Raw genomic sequence first — 12,398 nt, 5'->3', positions numbered from 1 at the left:
TTTATAACAAGGTTAGTAAACATAAAGTGCTTATCCACAATTAATACTGTTTTCAAATTAACTGAAAGGGTTACATGGAGTAAGTGCCATAAATGTGGAAAAAATTGATAAACATACAAACACTTAGTTCTTTGCAGCTAGTTAAAGAAGATAGGTCTTTTTAGTGTAGTTTTTACCAATACTTTTGCAAAGGTACCATAGATTAAAACACATTTCTTTAAAACATATATCAAACATAATTTAGATTTGAATTACAACTTTACATGTCACAATTCTACCTTGACATCTACATTTACAGGGATTCATATGAAATAATTTGACATTTTTCAAAATTTGTCCATGAGATCTTTTTACGAACATGTGTGGATTTTAAGCATAAGATGCATGAAGGATTATGTATTGCTGTTGCCGACTAACAGTTTTCAGCAAAGTTCTTCAGGGGTCTGCCAATTTGGAGCTGTTAATGGCGTAAACAAGGATGTGGGGGTCTGATTGGCTAATCAATTCACGTCATCATCACATCGGCTGTAGGTTGAGTACACATTCAAAATAGGGAGCTTTCATAATCACCTAATATTTATCTTAATTTAAGAACTGCAAGACCTGTGAACTTATATGAAGTAACATTGATGATGTAAGAAACGTACCTCTCGCTTGTGTGTCCATGTCCTTAGAGCAGTTACTAGAGCCTTAGCACCGTCTACAAGATACCATGGTGGTTTCTTAGATTCTTCATTACATTCTGTACACATAAACAAAGCATGATTATGATTTGTGGGATGCATTCAAGGCAATTATCTAAAATTCCTGCAATTATTTCTAAAATCAGTCGAAGTCGGAAATATTGATTTTGAGATATAGTCAAACAACGGAAGTATTTCCTTTTGTTTCCTGTTGTTTTAGAAACTATGTAACTGCTCATATCTTTCGAACTGGTTGTCCAAATTTAATGCTTTTTTTTTGCAAAATGTAGCTCTACAAATGCTGTTTATAATCCTATAAGAAACTGAATATTGAAAACTGTCCGACTTCAGACTGATTTTGCTTGATCACACCACTCATCTTGGTCTTTTTGTAATGATACTAGCGTCATCCTGGGTTGGCCTCTGATGGATTCAAAACCAACCATCGTAGAATTAACTAATACGGAATGCTTTCACACCCCACAAACCCCCAAACAAACGAGTACCTAGACAACAGACATTGGTGCGGGCAATGAAGTCAACACTGCATGGCAACAATTTTTACACATACGCACACGAGCATGTCTTTCTTTTTAGACATGTACATGTTGAGGGGCTTCTTTTTCTCCATGCATGGCAATTCTGGCCATCCAGCCATAATCACAATGGACACGTGGCTTCACCTACAGGCATGGTTAGGATGGGCATTTGGTGGTCTAGATAGTAATTTATATGGGCACAGGCCCATCAACACTTAAAAAAATGAAACCTTTGGGTCCGTATGCACAAAACAGTCTAAAGTTAGACCTGGTCTAAGTGGAATTTAGTTCCATCAGGAATGGTCTTTTACTTAGAAAATATTAAAGATTTTAATGCAAAGTTAAAAAATAATACAAAATAACTTAAGCAAATGTAAAGGAAAAAATCCTTTCTCCTGAGACTAAATGTCACTTAGATCAGGTCTAACTTTAGACCAGTCTAACTCTTTTGTGCATACGGACTTGGTGTGGAAATGGAGTCCATACTGTTAGATTCATTATAAACCACAATGGTGTGGTCTTTATCACTTACAACTTTTATACTATAACAATACTTTATATTACCTTTTAATGTATCCAAAATATTTTTGGCTGCATACCACATACATGGTTCATAGGCTGGGAAAAGAAACTTTGGTGCTGTCTTCAGTCGTCTTTCCATTTCATAGATCCTACAAAGAAAATATACAACACATACTTTAAAACATTTCGTCACATAAAACAACATTCTGAAATGTTTTCCAAAAGTCCTCTTTCTCTGTGGTATGGTTTGTGTGTGCTATCATACCCTTGGCCGTAAAAGATCACACACATAGCTTTCAAAAACTATTTATGTATGTGTGTATATTAGCGCATGTATGTCCCTTTTTCAGTAATCATAAATAAAAAATTGAAAAAAAAATTGGCAGTAATAGAGGCAAAAACAAAGTGACCCAAAAATGCAATTAAAAAGAAAAAATCGTACATTGATAATTGGCTTTTTTTTTTTAATTTAAAAAAGATTCTTCTGTGATTGTCCTAGTACTTACTGTAATTGCAATGGGATATTGTAGCTATGTAAAAAGTTGCCTCCAAAAACTAGACTATCAACAGACGTTAACACCGCATGGATCCATCCTATGGGAAGAGAAATGGTTCATGTATTAAAGAGCTCAAATCTGAAATAAAGGATCTACAAGTTCTAAGTTCCCTTATTTATTTCACAAAGCATGCAGAATACAATGGGCTGTTCCATTTAAAATCCGCACTACCCTGGTGGAAGATTTTGGAAATATCTTCAATGGGGGAGTATGAATATCAAATGGAATGAACACATTAGCAGCTCCATTTGAAACTCATCCTCCCTCAGTGGAAGATTCAGGTTGAATCTTTCTCATAGGGTGTATGGAATTCAAATGGAACAGCCTAATGTGTCCTAAACATCCTCCCCCTTCCCCACCTGTGACTTGACCTTTGTTCTCCATCCCTACCTGTTGGTATAAAGAATGTCTGTCCAGGCTTGACAGTCACCATGTAGCATTCATCAACGTTATCAGCCAGGAAGATTTCACTCTGTCGAGGTGAAGAGCCCCATTCTTCATAGATCATTAAGTTGCCTGGTGACGGTTTGATGAGATAGAAGATTTTTTCACCCTGAAAATAATAAATAATACAACAAAACATAAATGGAACATTTGGTTAAGATTAGGATTAGGATTAAGATATAAGAGTAAGGATTATGGTTGGTGCTGATGAATACTATTCTTGAGATGCTGCAGAGATTTAACTCCATGGGCACTACTTCTGTTCTTACAGTGCCCCTGATTGGTAAATTACATGATATAATCATCTGAACAACCAATCCAAATACAGCTTTTAGATCCCTTAACCCTAACCACACTAAAACTCACTAGGAAAACCACTGTGCATGCATGCATCCCACCTGATGCCATGATGTGATAAGCCCAAGTCATATATACCCACGGAATCACTGGCCGGGACAGCGAAACCCCTGTGGTTACCAGTCAATGATCTTCTGTGTGGCATGCGAGGGGTCCAAGGTTTGAATCCCAGTACTACCAATTGACTTCTTTGTTCATCTTTTCTCCTATTTTGTTTCTTCTTTCCCCTTCCGATAGCAAAAAAACCATGTGTTCTATTATGTATGGTTAAGCTTAATTCCCGGCTTAAGCCCTGCTGACTAATCTTACCACATTTCTAATTGGCTCAATACATGATATAGCCTTCTTTATCCCTCTTGGGAGGGCAACATATCCTGTTTTCTCCCACTGACCTTCATAACATGATACCACACCGATGTACCACCAAAGTCTGCGTGGAAATCTGTGTAGCTATCCTTGACTCCCATTAGACAGTACTTGGACACTTGTGGTTTACTGAAGGGCAGTCTTCAGGCAACATTTCCGCCAGATGGTCTCTGCCCAGCTGATCTGATTGACTATCCTAGGTGCTTGTAATAAGTGATTTAAACTGAAAATAAACATGATGACAAATGAGAATGTTACACGATAATTTACTGTATAAGTGAAGATGTAACAGGATTAACTATCATAGCAATAGGTTAAAACAATTTTTGAATATATCACACTGTACTACAAGCAAGTTGCACTCATCACCTGTGTATGTCTACAATCATAGATTGAATACAATACCAATCTTTTCAAAGATACTAATTTTACAAGTGCGAGTGATCAGCATGATATGAATATTCTACAGAATTACGATCCAGGTCTTTATCCCTATTCTATGAAATACCCTGCCCAGATGCCCGAAATTTTTTTTTAAGTTAACCATGAATAATCCTAGCATTTAGGTCTAGGTCCAGGGATACTACAAAACCGAAAAAATAAATAACTTTTTTTTGGCAATTTCGGGTACCCAGTTACCCACCAGAAAAATGCGCCGGGTACCCGGGCACAAAATTACAACATTGGGGCAAAATCAACAAATTTTGCGCAAAATTGCTGCAAAAAATGGAAATTTACGTAATTTTGGGGTTTTTCCTCAAAAGTGGGTAGGGGCAAACTGGGGGAAAAGAAAAATATTTTGGGGCAAATGCCCCTTTGCCCCCCATAGCACCACCACAGCTTCTACGGCGAATGGATGTTACTTACTGATTGAGATTATGTGACAGGGTCTGCTCCACTCAGGGCAATGTAAACAACTGTGAACATTGTGTTATCAAAGTGTTATGCAACAAATTGCTATACAACTTTAATTAAACATGTGCAGCATTTTGTTGAATATTTGCACTATTTGCCAACGTCATATTAGGTTAAAACAAAATAAATCCTATAAGTCCTATAAACTTTTTTAGTATCATTTCATAGTTAGCCCCTTCATTCATCTGTAACAAAACCGGTAATGGGTCAAGATAATGATATGTTCTAAGAGCAAAGGAGAGATGAAATCAACCTATTAAACATTCTGTCTCCATAAAAGACTACTTGGTAACAACTTCATCAACTTATGAAACTAGTTTCGTTCATAGGATTTTGTTTGCTCCTGAAGATGCCTTAAAATCTCTGACCTATATAAGATCGTAGTACTCTCTAAATGATCTATATGATATCTGCATATCAATGCAGGATCTGACATTCAAAATACAAGACATTATTCCAATCACAAATGCAAGCACCTTTCTTCACTCACCTTGTATTGGACACTTCTAAACTGATGACATTGAGTACTTTATCTCTGTTTGCACTATTGTAATATTCAACCCACTGCCTCATCAACATCTTGACCTCATCTTGTTTGGGAACGTCGATCACATCAAGCTCTTTCATGGAACCTGTAATATTATATTGTAAAACCACACAGCAATTACTTGAATTCTTCTCTCTGTTTTCTTTTACAAAACAAGACCATTCACTCTGAAACTCCTTTCAAGTAGCATCCTCATCCTAGAAGTAGATTGAAGCCAGTGTTGTGATCCTGTGTCTCCAGTTTGGAAGTAATACTTAAGTTGGCTCCCTCGATTGACATCTTGTTCCCTCAGAACATTTTTCTGATGTTAATAATCATAACCCCCGAACCCAAATTTTGACTATTCCGCTTATAACTAAATGGGCTGGCACATAACAGATAGGTCACAGTTTAGATCAAACTATACTTTATTTGAATCATTGTGACAAACACAATACTTCGTAATGAATTTGACCAAGAATAATTTTGAAATTTGATCCATGTATGAATTTTAATTACCTTTCCCTCTAAAATCTACTCAGTATAACAATTGCTATCATACATTTTCAAATTTTCATCAACCCTTAATGGGAAGCATCTCTGATAGCAATTCTGTTTTGCCCTCCCCTTCCAGACTTTTTGTTTTAAGGGGGTCTATCTCGACTAAGTATAAAAACTTTCCCATCAATGGACTACATACCAACATATCTCTCCACATCTGACACACTGAAAGTCGATGGCGGCACAATCAGACCAAGTGAATCTTTGTTCTCAACTAAGATTGGTGAGGCAAACCCATTCCTCTCAAAGTAATCTATTGTCAGTTCACTGCCGTGTAGTTTGACAACAACTTCATCGCCATTCCGAAATGATTTCCTTTTAAGGTCCCTGATAAACATTAGTGTACCTGCTTGGACCGCCTGCATGACAGAGTTAAAAACAAGACAGGATTAAGAAGCCTGAAAGTACATCATTTATGGGTTGATTAATAGAATTGAGGGTATGATCGATAATCATAAACAATAATCATACCCTCAATTCCATTAATGAACCCCGTTCACACATTTCCCAATATGAAACTATTTCATAAAATAATAATAACCATAAGTAAGATATATAATATAAGAGCTGCTAGGAGAGTGATTGCTCATGCTCTCTCTCTCTCTCTCCTCATAAGCATATAGCCTGCTGAAGTACTGTAAATGCACATACCATAAAGATTCACGTAATGGCCCATATGGGCTCCCTTGACAAAAGTGGTATTCTAGGCACAAACTAAAAGTGCCATCCTGTAAAAATTCCAGCAACAAATATGGGCACGGACCCTTAATCCTTGTTGGGATTTTCAGAGGAAGGAGCTCTTTTGAAATTTACCTTGTAGCATTGAAAAAAGTTTTAATTTTGGCATTTGCGAGAGTAGCCAGGCAATTATGTTAAGGCCTGCTAGGGCACCAAGGCAATCACATGCTAAAAAATAAATCCAAAGGTACACATTTTGAGGGACACCAAGTCAAAGCACTGGGCACCCAAGGCAATTGCCTTTGGTGCCTCTGGTTATCTTTTTTTCACCTGCTTGTAGCAAAGGAGCCCATGTGCGTCATTAGGGAATCCTTCCAGTAATGTATTCAAATAACCTGACTTTCTGGCTACCCATACCTTGTTAAGGCTGCTCTCCTCTGTGTAGTCATGTCTATGCCAGTTTCTTCTTCTCTTTACTACAACAAAGCAACAAAATGAACACAAGTCAAGATTGTGAAATATTTCATTCACGGTCAGAGAAACACAAATTTATCATTTCAATATGTTGGAAAACAATTAAGCAAACAATCATATAGGCATGCCATTTTATACATGTGTGCTGCATCTTATTTGACTCAACAATTACATCTTAAAATTTTCCAAAATTCATCCGCTTTTATGAAAAATAAAAAGTTTGCCAACAATAAGTGGCAGGCGGAAATGTATGCTTAAATAAATCCTTTATCTCAGATATCTGTACATATAAGTATAGCGTGGAAATATTCATATGCCCCTGTGAACATTTGGCAATTTACACACAGTATGTTGAACTCATCTACACATGGCACTGAGCAGTCAATATTGGTGTTTAATCATTAATTTGTATGTAGGGGTGTGTGTGTGGATTGCTGGACTAGAATAACATACAACCCTGGACAACCCAAGTAAGCCTCCAAAGGCTGCAGCTTATTTGCATTGGGTTCAAAATCACAATTTATGTATGGCTATATCATCAGAATCAGATCACTTCCTCACAGGACCGCAACCTAAAGTGCCTATCATGTCAGTTGCTAGATTATGATTCAATCCAAACAGCCCTAAAACACATTAGGACAGTCAGGTGTAAACACTGTGAATTGTGATATCTTCAAAACTGACTGCGGGCCAAGTATAACAACGTAAGAAGTATGAGACCAATAGTTATGTCCATTCCAAAGGACATAGAACTGTCAATTCTAAATGTAAACTGGAATACAACAATTGTACATGTATAAAACTGATCAATTGCCGTTCACCCCTGCTTATTTCAAAATCCTGATATGCCAATTATAGAGTTAGTAAAAAAAAGAAAGAAAGAAACCGGCTGAAAACCCCCAGGCTTAGCTTTATTCAATGCAGAAGGCTCTCTGGTAATATTTTGTTTTAGTTTTAGTGTACTCTGCTATGTACTTACACCTAAGTGGGCCATGTGTCATTGCACATGTTTGACAGTGGTATTCTTCAATGTCTGTTGATTGATCTTCACGAATTCCAACACAGCTGAAAAAAAAAAAAAAAGCATTTATAATACAACTTCAAAAGAACAATAGCATGAGATAGCAATCTGGTATCAGGGGTAGCAATAGGTTTTAATACCAGGGGTTCGTAGAAGCGTTGTACTCCCTGGATGTGTTAAAAAAATGCGCTCAAATCCTAAAATGAGGGGTTCTCTAATCTGTCAAGTATTGAATGTACCGTTTTAATATATCAGACTATCAGTATCAGATTTTGTGATTTTGGTTACAATGAAAAATGATGTGTTACCTGTACGGTACCATAGTTAAGCAAGGCCCGGCAAACGCTTTTCATGCCGCGATTCTCGCTATTAACCAACTATCTGGTTTTTTAAGAAAGTTCCCAAGCAGTGTACTTTAATAAAAGTGTTGCTTTATGCCATAAAAGTTCGCCCAATTGCATAAAACGCAGTTCAACTTCGGCAAAGTGTAGTGCCGTACTATTACACTGACTTTCGACCTCCTTGTTTGTTTACAAACAGAGAGGTAGACAAAGGGCCTTTTCTTCTACGGCCGATATCATTGCGTCGTATTTCACTGATGACATATATCTCTACACACCCCCTGCCAAGCATTTCTTTCCGATCCCTAGAATTAGAAATTACCAACTCACGTACGTGTCATCATTCAGTACTGCAATAACTCATCAGCAGTGATTCTAGACAATATCGCAATCTGTGTAAATATGCCGGTGTGTGTATTTTATTTCTATTTTAATTTATGTTTCAATGCTACGGCGATTTCACTTGAACATTTATGTTACATTGCATTTTATGTTACATAATTTCTGGACGGGCCGTAAATATTGGAGATCGAAGCTTTTATTTTCTTTCACATGTTTTAATTTTTCTGCGCACATGAAAACCCCCTCAAACTTCAAAATATGCGCTGTACGCGCAGAAACGCAGGTTAGCGCGACCCTGCCCGGTATACATGTATACAGTCAAGTTTAGGCCATAAAAAAAGAAAGTATGTCTCAGATACATTTGGTAAAAAAACTAAGTGCTATCCTTTTTTTTTATAAAGAAAATGAGCTATGTGATATGCGATATATATTTTTTTTTAAGTCAAGGCACAATATTTATGTACTTTCATTGTTTGTCCGGCACGCTTTCTACAGCGTGTGGGTTTGGAATTCCGAAAATCGGTAAAAAGGGTGGGGGTTAAAATTTTGCTGTATAAAGAGTGGGTTTCTAAAAAGTGTGGGGGAAATATATTAAGCGTGGGGGTAAAGAAAATATAATAAAACAATTTGATGATCTCTTCAAAAACATTCCTATTTTATTTGTAAATTTTGAATGAAAATAGCGCTAATTAATTTGCTGATGTTTTCAACTCGTAAACGTCATCCATAGTAGAATCGACGAGCCATGAATTTTATGAATGGGGATGATTTAAAATAGTCAGCCTCTGCACAGCTGCTTTGGCCCACTTCTAGTGTGGAGCGAGCGGAACCACAGCGCCTGTGTAGAGACTGATTTATCAGAAATTCGGAACCGATTCAGGATGTCAGCCATGTGCAGAAGTTCACGCGTGTTGCTGTCATCTGAATGAAACAAAATTGATGATGAAAATGGCTTCGAAAAAAGCAACGCACAGTTCCTTCAGGGACCTTTTGGGGCGAGTAATTGTGCCAATATAATGTTGCAAATGTTTCAGATGATGAATAAAATCATGAGTGTTTGTTAGATGAGGATAAATTCTGCATCAATTCGGACTCTGAAATGGACAATGGCGGGTGCAGATTGTGAGAACCCGGAAGTGACTATGTAATTGCGGTAACGACGAAGCTTCCGAATTTGACAACAACAATATTGAAAGCTTTGGTCACAAAAGGGTGGGGGTTCAATTTTTGGTAAAAAGGATGTATACCTAAAAAGCGTGGCGGAAAAATAAAAAGAGTGGGGGTTTGACCGCCTGACAAACAGTGACTTTTTGATATTCAAATACAGAAATAGTAAGGCCAATGGAACTCGATTATTAGTTTCCGATTGGATGCTTGAAAAAAAGGACGAGGTCGCTATTTCATTATTCATTATTCGGTCTCTTTTCATTATCCATTATGTCAACAAAATCAATGATTTTATGAACAGCTTTTCCAAATTTGGGTTCCCCACCAGTACCAAAGTATATATTGTTGATGAAAGACCATCTCAAAACCGGTATTAATGCTTAGATCATCTTTACAGACATTTTGCAACAGATTGAGAAAAGATTTGAATTTTTGTCATTAAAATGAAAAGAAATTAATTTGCAATTTTTGTAATCACTAGAAACATGATGAGGTAATCCTTAAATTTCCATTATTTACTACATCCTCTACCCCTACAACTAAGAAAAACTGATTATGATCAGCAGGGGATGTCAGACATTTTGAGAGTTTCAATTTTGATTATTTCCATTTCAATTTTCAGATAATTCACTTTTTTATGAAAATAATGAAAGTTTTGGTCAAATCGAAAAAGTGATGCGGGCGGTCAATAGGAAACTAACAATCGAGTTCCATTAGCCTAATATACATACACAATGAATAGTTTTGTTTGTCTCTTTTACAATCATGGCAAAATGTGTACAAAAAACAATAACCAAACTGCAAAAAAAAGACAAAATTGGATCGCTACACGATACTAAAAAATGGGCAAAATAATAAAATATGGCCAACGCATACAATGTAGCCATTTCCAGGCACGTTTGACTGTTTTTTACTGTGTGACACAAGTCTGCATTATAAATTTATTCAAGATGGCGAATTTCTCGAAAAATGTGATGTATTTTTCTTTTTAAAAATCCCTCATTCCACAAATTCTTTGCCACTTTCCACTCACCTTTTTATGTGTCGGAAGTGATGCTGATTTTATGAAGGTACAAGTATGTTTCTTGTTTTTCTGATAATTTTCAATTTTTATTTTGAGACAAAACCTTCCTAGAAAAATAGCAAAATTTTTTCACTTGTTTTCAAAAAGTTTTTTAACCTTGTTTTTTACCCCATAATTGCCCTCATTATTTGAAGCCCTGCCCTCATTCCAGTATGTTTAACCTTGACTTGAAAGTATTTGGCAACTGTTAAACCTTGACGCAAAAGTAAGCCTTGATGCAAAAGTAATAATTTAGTCTTAGCTAGATACATTCGCTTTTCATATCTATTTCCTTGTTGAAAAGGCATAACGTTGTGGAGATAGGAACATCCGGGACCTACTCTGCCATGTTTGGCCGAGTAACGGTGCATGAACACAGTCTTTTGTGCCTAAATTAGTCATTGACATTGTGTAAAGCTTTGTTTATACCCATGGGTAATTACTCATCATCAGACTGAATCATTGTCGTTTACAACTGCACAAGTTATGTGTGTAATTTTAGAGAACGTTGACAGACAGAGGGTGTCAATATAGGCCTACGTGTGACATGTCGCTTTTGAAAAACAGCGAATCATGCGCATGCTCAGCATGCAAATACGACGGCGATTAGTACGCTGATCATGCGTGCGATTCAGGATTCTGCAAAGCGATCGAGTAAAATGCATCTTTAGAAATGACCGGCGATTGTGTGTTCTCAAGTGGGTTTTATCATGTTTATTAATAGCGACCTGACACACATATTTGTATTGTTTTGGTTCGATCAAGCATTGTAAAATTTGAAATGCTTTCATTTTTTGTACTGGATCGTTCAAGCAAGCTCAACAAATTGTTCAATGCAAGTGCCTCTGGCCCTAGTAGAAGTAAAAACGGATACTATGGCCAGATTTAGACTAGGGCTAGTCTTGGCGAGGCATGGAGGGTGGATATTAAAAAAATTAAAAATTAAAAAGAAAAGATCACTGTCTTCAAATTTTTCTGGAATAGGGAGTAAAGTAATAGTACATGAGTAGTAGTACTAGCCTACGCTAAAATGCATCTGATTCTAGTCTAGCTCTTCATGAAGCCGCTGAAATATATCCAGGTGATGTCTGTATGATTAAAAAAAACAAGGCAATTTTTGAACAACAACATCTGCAAAATTCGGCAGTCATTACATGAAAACGGTAAATTAGTGCAATTTGTTTCGCTCTATAGACTGCCTTGGAGATAATTTTATACTATTTAAATTGTACCAAGAGTTCCTGAGGTTTTCAAGAACTTACCTTCCATGAAACCAGTCTTTACAAATATCACATTCTATCATAAATCGTGAAATATCATACGGTTGTTTGCAAATACAATACACCGGAACCGACGCCATGTTTTCTGACCTTTCACTCTAATCTCTATCCCAACGCGCATTACAATCGTTTCATTGATTTTGATTCAAGAGTGAATACGCTTGGTATGTGTAAGAAACTGCAATTTTGTGCGGCTCAAATTTTTAAGTGTACAGGGTGATCCAAACTAAAAATACGTACGGCGAGACAAATCAATCGGTCGTGAGCAGATCACAAGTCTGCCATTTTTCCCGGGCATTTTTCATCAAACGGACAGCTGTGTCACGAGATTGAGAAGACACGTTTGGGTCCTGTTAGGGCCAGGCTCAAACAAAAATGCTCAAGCCTATAAATATGGAGATGGAGAGTAGCCCAAAAAAACGATAGGCCTATTCATGTTGATTCAAAGTCGGACCACATTTATCATGAGGCCTAGGCCTATCAGCATGATCAGCCTCAGTAGGTAAACTTGAGAGAACTCACCCGTTGCGACATGCATCATCTTCTGTGAACACGCGCGAGC

The 12,398-nt window shown here is 36.9% G+C and overlaps 1 protein-coding gene across 1 annotated transcript in view; it reads right to left on the bottom strand.

Moving 5' to 3' along the window:
- The window catches only part of LOC140148792 (histone lysine demethylase PHF8-like), a 28,089-nt gene extending 16,077 nt beyond the window's left edge, over nt 1-12,012 (bottom strand). The window contains 12 exon segments of the mRNA XM_072170863.1: nt 648-742; nt 1,787-1,893; nt 2,251-2,338; nt 2,692-2,854; nt 3,495-3,601; nt 3,604-3,627; nt 3,630-3,691; nt 4,874-5,015; nt 5,610-5,829; nt 6,566-6,624; nt 7,602-7,687; nt 11,819-12,012. Of these exon segments, the coding sequence (XP_072026964.1) occupies nt 648-742; nt 1,787-1,893; nt 2,251-2,338; nt 2,692-2,854; nt 3,495-3,601; nt 3,604-3,627; nt 3,630-3,691; nt 4,874-5,015; nt 5,610-5,829; nt 6,566-6,624; nt 7,602-7,687; nt 11,819-11,916 (1,251 nt within the window). The 5' untranslated portion in view covers nt 11,917-12,012.
- Nucleotides 12,013-12,398: the final 386 nt, after the last annotated feature.

Source organism: Amphiura filiformis, chromosome 3, assembly GCF_039555335.1.
Source record: "Amphiura filiformis chromosome 3, Afil_fr2py, whole genome shotgun sequence".
Taxonomy (NCBI): Eukaryota; Metazoa; Echinodermata; class Ophiuroidea; order Amphilepidida; family Amphiuridae; genus Amphiura; species Amphiura filiformis.
The sequence above is the reverse complement of the archived record's forward strand: the minus strand, read 5'-3'. Positions and strand labels throughout refer to the sequence as shown.